The sequence below is a fragment of the Amaranthus tricolor genome, chromosome 17 (assembly GCF_026212465.1).
Source record: "Amaranthus tricolor cultivar Red isolate AtriRed21 chromosome 17, ASM2621246v1, whole genome shotgun sequence".
NCBI lineage: Eukaryota > Viridiplantae > Streptophyta > Magnoliopsida > Caryophyllales > Amaranthaceae > Amaranthus > Amaranthus tricolor.
This window is the reverse complement of record NC_080063.1, coordinates 16,102,589-16,110,717: the sequence shown is the minus strand read 5'-3', so window position 1 is coordinate 16,110,717 and position 8,129 is coordinate 16,102,589. Positions and strand designations below refer to the sequence as shown.

Genomic DNA, 8,129 nt, shown 5'->3' with positions numbered 1-8,129 from the left:
TATCGGCGAGAAATATGATACTCCTCCTAATTTTATGAAACAGAAAAGTATTGTAAATAAAGTTGTTAAAATCGAATTTTACTTGAAATTATCTAGACCTGTAAAATCGAATCGGTAGAATCAAATCATAGAATCATAAGATTCTACAATAAACTTAGATTTGCTATCTAGTCATATTTATTCACCTCAAAAGTTTAAGTTTATTAATTAAAGTTTCATTCACTTCATTTTTTATTGATGAAATAGAAAAATATTTAATAGTTAGTTTAAATTTTCATACCTAGATGAAGAAATTTATTTTTTTTAAATTACGATAATGGATCGTTAAATTGTAAGAAAAATTGGTACATAAGAAAAATTTATAAAATTAAAAATAAATGTGTAGAATCGAATCGTAAAATCGTAAAATCGTGTTATGATTCTACCTCTAAAAATTTTATATTAATTAAATACGTAATTCTACCAACTTACGATTCTACCTACAATTCGAATCGCTCGCTTATTTTTAGATCGTAAAATCATAGATCAGAACCTTGATTTTAATAACCATGATCATAAATAATATACACAACTAGTAGCTTAGCCAGTAATGAATTTTCACTAACAAAGCAAAAAACTATGAGAGAACAATATTTAGTAAAAGGAAAAATTAACAGCTTAATCTGTACATTCACACCTTCATAAGTATTCTAATACAAATACTATATATAAAAGAAAAGGTTACAAAATTATAGAATGGCCAAAAGTAGGAACTCCTACAGCATTTTATCTAAGATTTATAAACTACATATTCCTTTCATTCTGCATATCTTCCTACCGTTTCGAACAACTGTGTGGATAAGTCGATATATGAGTCGGACCATTAATCATTCACCCTTTACTTAGCCGATGCATCTTATATGGCACCGAAGGAATCCTTTCGACACTTTGTTAGCAGAGTTTTGCCACTTGAGCCTCTCGAATCAAATGAAATTCCATATTCAATGCCACAGTATCAGAACTATGTCAAAAGATGTTCTTCATCTACACAAAACGATTTGCTGCTATATTCTACCTATTTTGTTTGCACATTTCTGGTATTAGGTTGAGTAAAAGCCAAAGAAAGATGATAATGGAGTACGGGAATTATAAAGAAGTCCAGATACCTTTTACGTTTACTCTTTGATGCAGTAGAACTTGATGGGTTACTATGCCAATTTCTCTTCCTCTGATTAATGAACCAATTGTTGATCTGCTTTAGCTGCAAGCCGGTCTCCTGTACTAATCTTGCTTTGTCTTCCTCCTGCAAATGTAATCACCATGAATAATTCCGCTCTGTGCGATGGAAATAAATGCCTTCTGGTAACATAGTCCAGCTAATAACTCCAAGCATCTCATTTCCTCATCATAATCATATAAACTGTTGGAGCTAAAATTATTCGAATCTCTATATATAAACAGAGGTCTTAGAGACCAAATGCTTCATGAACCTACTAGGCAATATATGTGTTACATACAAGATGGTTTATTTGAACAGAAAGATCTGAAACGAACGGTAAGTGAGGGGTTTAATTTCCTGTATTTGGACAAGGGACGACATAAGGAAAGGTTAGAGAATTAGACTATCCAAATTTTCTTCCCTATTCAATAAACCAAATTCTTCCACAGTAGGAATGATTTTAAACAAAATGACAACTTCACAACATTACTACCCAATTTGTAAAGTTTTGACAAACAACTTTGCTGTTCCATTAAGATGACATTTTGTTTGCTACAGCAATGCCAAAGCCTTTAATACCAAAATAATGGGGTTGACTACATGAGCCAATAGAGCAGTTCTAGTGGTGGTCCACTGGTGATGCACACAATGCTTCTAAGAACTCCAGCACAGCAATGCCATTAACTGTTAGCATAAGAAACACTGCAGATCACAAAACTTCAAAAGCCAGATAACTTACTGTTGGGTATGGCCACTTGGAATGTGATTGCCACCAAGCCTTTAAGACAGAGGTAGTGTCACCAGGTAGTTTCCCTGCCCTTCTCTTGCGCAAGATTTCTTCCCTTATATCCACAATTTTGTCTTTGTATCCCTTTTTAAGAAAGAAAAAGAAAAAAATCAATAGAATGCACACGAAATGTCTTCTTTCTCACCCTATGCGACTGTGTGCAACTATTTGGGCTTAACCTGTTTTAGCTCATGCTTTAGCTCTTGTCTCACACGCTCCATCAGAGACCGCTCACTCTCTGTTGGGATAAGCGGTCCAAATCCCATAGTGTCTGAACTATCCAACCCTCCATCAAACAAGTTACTATCGCTGTCTATGGGATCATCCTCATCATCAGACATAGTTGCTCCTGTGCCTTCACCAGGAGAGACCCCTGAACACATAAAGTAGCAAGTGCCCGCATCAGTACGTTATCCCTAGGAACTCAACAAACTGAATAGGAACCTTTTTCCTTGTTTTACATGAAATGACATATAGCAGGTTAAGGACTTGAGGATATTTCAAGGATCAAAAGATGACACAATTGTAAAATTATCAGATTGTATTGCTTTTGTGGGTAACGAAACTTATGAAATTGCGGAGCTTCAGTTAAGTCCTAATTTCTTGTTACATGTATAATATTGGGGGCAATGATTCATCCCGAAAGTAATCTAAAAAGAGAATGAGAAAGAAAAGGACTGTATAAGAAATTTGTATACAGGTTCAAATTCCACTGATCTATGTTGCTTGGACTTTTTAGTCCTTACAATACTTCAAGATCTCGTATTGAATCCCTCAAAATACTGTAGGTATAGACACTTCCTTTTCCACCACAATTGTTTGTTTTATCAGGTTTGACATCAGGACGTGTACTTTTGTCTGAGACAAGTACCACAGTCAGCAACACAGCGTAGCATAGTCACAGATTGAAGTGACCAACCAGAGATCCAGACTGGACTAACACACATTATACCGGTTGGTCGTCCTGAGATCAATTTCAAGCTAGAATCAATCTGCTTGCTTGCACCAATGCAGAAATTTTAAGGTGAACGGAAAAAGCTATATGCACCTGTCAAGCTTTGAAGGGATTGTTCAATTTCCCAGCACGCCATCACAGCTTCCATTGCATGGACACGAACATGTTGTTGTAGTTGTTCTTTAAAAGAACACAGCAACAGAACATAATGGGTCTGCATCATCAACCATGAAAACAGTAAGATAAAGGCTATCAAAACACCTATGCAATTCCAAGCTGTTTTTTATGCATAAAGAAACGGTACGATATCACAAAAACCACAATAACATCATTCAGCCTCTAATGTAATAAGCAATGGCACTTCAATCACAGTAAAAAGTTAGCCGAATCATTTAAAGGAAGAAAAAAAATGTAGCGCAACAACAACGATGCTAAAATCTTAGACTCTTAGTCCCAAACGATCGAGGTAAAAAAACCTTAATACACAGTTCTTTGCTATCTGTTGCAGCGCTATGCTCTGCCAGCTGAACTAGTTACCAATGTTGAATATATTTCCATATTCAAATAGCTCAAGGTTAAAAATTGCGCATACATCTTACGATTAAATATCAAAATGTACAGGGATTCTGAAATCAAAAACTAACATGTGAAAAACAACTATTTGACGAAAGTTTTTTTTGATAATTAGCTATTCGACCAATGTTATATACTTGTTAGTTTAACCAAAGGAGCCTGACATGAAAAAAGTTTCATGCCTCCACCATGACATGTTTCCCACCGAAACAAAAAACTAAGATCACTTTCACATTTTCCTCAGCATTATAATGATCAAAATAAATTCCTTTTAACAGTCCAGTGAAATTTCTGTCCAAGTTACTAGTAGTAGCATTGAATCCATCCCTAATTCCACTCAAATTCTCTTATTGGCCAAAACAAATGAAGATTGATGAAGCAAACCCCACAAAATATCATATCTTGAACAAAACAATCATTATACTACTCAGTACTCACGGCCACTTCAATAAGCGGTACTAAATTCTGAGTGCCACAAACATGAACAAAGATCATTGATGTTGAAGTTTAGCAATTCAGAACCCAACTTATATTCAAGTCTCTCCCACCATCACTTTCACCATAGTTAGATTGCTCAGTGCAAACCAGATACTACATCTTTTGAGCAACTAATTGTAAACAAATAAAATAAAAAAGAGCTAAAGTTTCATTTCAAGTCATAGGCAACCTAAAAATATTTCACTAATTCTCCAGCTTTTGGTTCCAGAAAATATAAAGTTCCAGACATTTTGTGGTTTTTAAGAATGGAAATTCAAATGAGATTAAGAAGCTTTTGATTTGAGACACACAAATTACAAACACACTAAAATTTGAGATTTGAGACATTAAAAAATATAAGGCAAAATCAATCTGCTTATTCTCTAAATAGAAAAAGTGATATTAGAAGAATCTTTGTATCTACTTATTTTTCTTCCAAAAGGCTGAAACAACAGAACAACCATTGGTAAGAGGTAAAAAACAAATGCAAAACGCTAGATTAGCTATAGAAAAATGCCAAAAAGAAACCCAACCTTCTTCCCTCTTAATATTGAATTCCATAAACCCACCTCCCATAATACTACCTTTTTTAAAAGATGTTCATGTTTGTTTCACCAAATTAACATGCCACGCCCTAACACCCCTTAACTATTACCCCCACCAAATAAAAAGACCAAATAAATGCCTGAAAACCCTTTATCTACCGCATTTCATAAAATCACCGTCCATGTCGTTACACCGTGTTAGTCCCAAGATCGGATCCCACCCAACCAATCATAAAATGTTAAATATGATTGGGGGCATTTGTTAAAAATTCATCGCAACTCAGTTTTACATAGGTCCAAGCGTATGTAATCTGATTTGGTGACAAACCAAATTCACTTTAGAAAAACACTATATTATTAAAATAATTAATTTTACAAAAAATTAATCTTTGTTTAACAATTTTAAAATGTTCAATGTCATTCTTACGATCAAATGTCTATTTAATTTTTACGAACTTTAAAAATATTTTTATTTATACGTGATTAAAAGTTATAAAAAAAAAGTTGATTTTAATTAAACCCATACAGCACATTAAACAATTAAAGTCAAGCATGACTCGGTCTAAAACCCTGATTCTTAGTAGTACTCAATACTCATCTCTTAAGAATTTAATAGAAATAACCTAACAATCAAACCAAACACCACCACTCCTATCTAAATTAGATTATAAAAATAAATAATCATTCATCACTCATCAATCGTCATTATCTTATCTAAAACTCTTTAAGCCTACCCTAATCATTCAAAATTCAGTCTGAACCAAAATTAATCAAAAACTATATAAGTGAGAAAGAAACAAACAAAAATTAAAATCATATACCATGAATTGGTACAATTCTTTATCATCACCAACCAAAGCATGACCATTTCCAAGCGCAGAATATTTCGCAACAACATTCTGCGATAGCGCAAGTTGCGCATCAATTCTCGGCAATTGATCCACCGGAGTCGCAATCCGTAAACATGCTACATGCGCCGACAATAACTGTTCGTAAAGCGGATGAGCTAATATCTCCGCTTTAAACTTCGCATTTTGCCAATTCACTTGCTGTTGTTGTTGTTCACTTCCTCCGCCAGAATCTCCAGCACCAGTAGAAGTCTCACCATCGCCGATCTCCGGCTTACCGGAATCCTCATTGTGAGTCAACTCACCTGGTTGAGACGGAATCGATGACATACCAGCAGAGTCTTCAACCGAGTGAAGGTTCAAGAAGTTACCGGCTCCACCGGCGACGGCTGATGAGTTAAGAAGAGCCGATGTTAGCCAATTTGGTTGGTGATGATGATTTGACGACGTTGTATGATCTCCACCAAATTGTGCCGCCATTTCTGCTTGTGAAAGATGGTGATTATGATGAAACGCCATTTTCAACTTTTTTTGAAGAAAAATTTACAGAGTATGAAAGGAGGGAAAGATTATACTTCTACTATATACGACGGTTCATCAAAATATGTACTACTTCATATTATACTTTTATATATATATATATATACATACATATATATATATATATATATTAGAAAAATAATTACATGATTTTTATTTATTTTTATTTTTGGAAAGAGAAAATTGGACAGAAATTTGTAAGAGAAAAAAGGGTGATAAAATTAGGGGGAAGATTATATAGAGAGTGTTTTTTGGTTTTTATTTAGAAGAGGAGGAGGAGAAGAATAATAAGCCGCCGAAATTAAATTAGATTTTTATTTTTTTGAGGGGGGACCATGATAATTTGGAAAATTAATGATCGTTGGATTTGGGGAGTGATCCAATGGTAATAGATGGGACAGCGTGGATAGATTATCGTATCCATTTTTTTTGATATATTTTATTTTATTTTTGGACAGATTTTAAATTTTAATTGTTGTTCGAACTTATTTTTTATCTTTTTGAAAATTGAAAATTTTTATTAATAAAAAATCCCTAAGAAGAGAGTAGAGACCAATTATATTAAAGGAACATCAAATGTACCTCTCTAGCATAGAAAAAAGTCATTGAAGAAACATACTACGATATAGTACGCCCTTAAAACATCAAGACCAAACCTAAAGGAATAGTACAAAACGCCAAGACCAAAGAGGTTAAACTTTCTATTTACTCTCATTTAGTATTATTTTTTATTTTTAAAAAATTATCTATCATTTTTTTAATTTTATTTATATATTTTAAATTCACAAAATTTTTTTCTTCATTTATTATTAATATAATTTTAACTAGTAATTTATTTTTTTTAGAGAAAAAAACATGAAACGCAACTTCATGTTTGGACAAATAAAAGTATTTAAAAGTTATAAAGGAAAGAAAAATAAAGATTATCATATTTTTTTAAAATTTGCTACATAAATTTATTTTGGTCTTTATAAATATGGATGATGACTTTGGCATTTTGGACAAATAAAAGTATGTAGGACTAGGCATATTTAGAGAAGGAAAAAAAGTAAAGGGTGTTAATACCTCTATCTCGAGATGGTTTGCCCTTTGTAAATTTTATGAGTGTGTATATCTCGTATTTTCTCCATCATATATTGACATTGATATATAACAATAAGTTTAGTTTAATTTAATGAGAATTAAAATAAATATAAGGATGAAATTTTGTTAAGTATAAAATGACAAGAGTATTGGGGAAATTTTATAACATCATTGTCCATGCCTAAACATACACTTCATTTACTACGTACTAAGTAAGTCACTATCCACTGACACTATTATTTGAAATTTGCTAAAGGAAAAAGTGTCAAAAAATACCTAATAAAAATTTTTTTTTCAAAAAAGTACCTAATAAAATTTTTTTCCAAAACATACCTAATAAAAAATTTTCTTTTTAAAAGAGTAACAAGTAACGGTTGGGGTTAAGTTTTACGTTATCTTTTTTGCCCATCTTTAAAAAGAGTACCTAATAAAATTTATTTTATCAAAATAGTACCTAATAAAGTCTTCTTGTAAAGGCCAAGCCCTACACAGTCCCACACTTGTTTTGCTTGAAGTCTCTTTCAACAAAATTCTTGTTCTTCATCTTTCCATCTCTACCCTCATCAAACTCAGGCTTTCACTTGTTTTTTGTAGGTCTTCCTGGCATATTACTAAAAGGTGGAGGAAGAGGCTTATTCAATTGAGAAGTTGGCCAATGCTTGTGACCAGGCATTCCATGAAATGTTGGAGCATAGGTTTTTGCATGTTGGGAATAACAATGTTCTAAGAGTTATATATGATGTTGTGTTTGTATTGAATAATTATGTTGTGTTCTTGATACTCTTTTAAAAACAAAAAAATTTTATTAGGTATTTTGTTGAAAAGAAAAATTTTATTAGGTGTTTTTTAAAGATGGGCAAAAAAGATAATGGAAAACTTAACCCCAGTCGTTACTTGGTATTCTTTTGAAAAGAAAATTTTTTATTAGGTATGTTTTGGAAAAAAAAAATTTATAACGTACTTTTTTGAAATTTTTTTTTATTAGGTTCTTTTTGACATTTTTCCCTTTGCTAAAATACCAATTTTCTTAAAGCTAGGATCTGTTTCACGATTCACATCATGTGAGTATTTTTATTTTTATTTTCATTGTTTTAAACTTTTTAAGTTTAACTTACTTAAAGTT

The 8,129-nt window shown here is 32.4% G+C and overlaps 1 protein-coding gene across 2 annotated transcripts; it reads right to left on the bottom strand.

Annotated features, from left to right (window-relative positions):
- Positions 1-619: 619 nt before the first annotated feature.
- Positions 620-6,163, bottom strand: LOC130804050 (homeobox protein knotted-1-like 3). Of its 2 annotated transcripts, none has more exons than XM_057668353.1 (6): positions 5,357-6,163; positions 3,034-3,154; positions 2,165-2,358; positions 1,938-2,069; positions 1,146-1,282; positions 620-1,073 (listed from the first exon to the last, which is right to left on the bottom strand). In XM_057668353.1, exons 1-6 carry the CDS (start codon positions 5,900-5,902, stop codon positions 1,055-1,057), a joined length of 1,149 nt encoding a protein of 382 aa, XP_057524336.1. In that variant the 5' UTR covers positions 5,903-6,163; the 3' UTR covers positions 620-1,054. The 2 variants fall into 2 exon arrangements, with proteins under 2 accessions (XP_057524336.1, XP_057524337.1); XM_057668354.1 differs by having other exon boundaries at positions 620-1,054; positions 5,357-6,161.
- Positions 6,164-8,129: the final 1,966 nt, after the last annotated feature.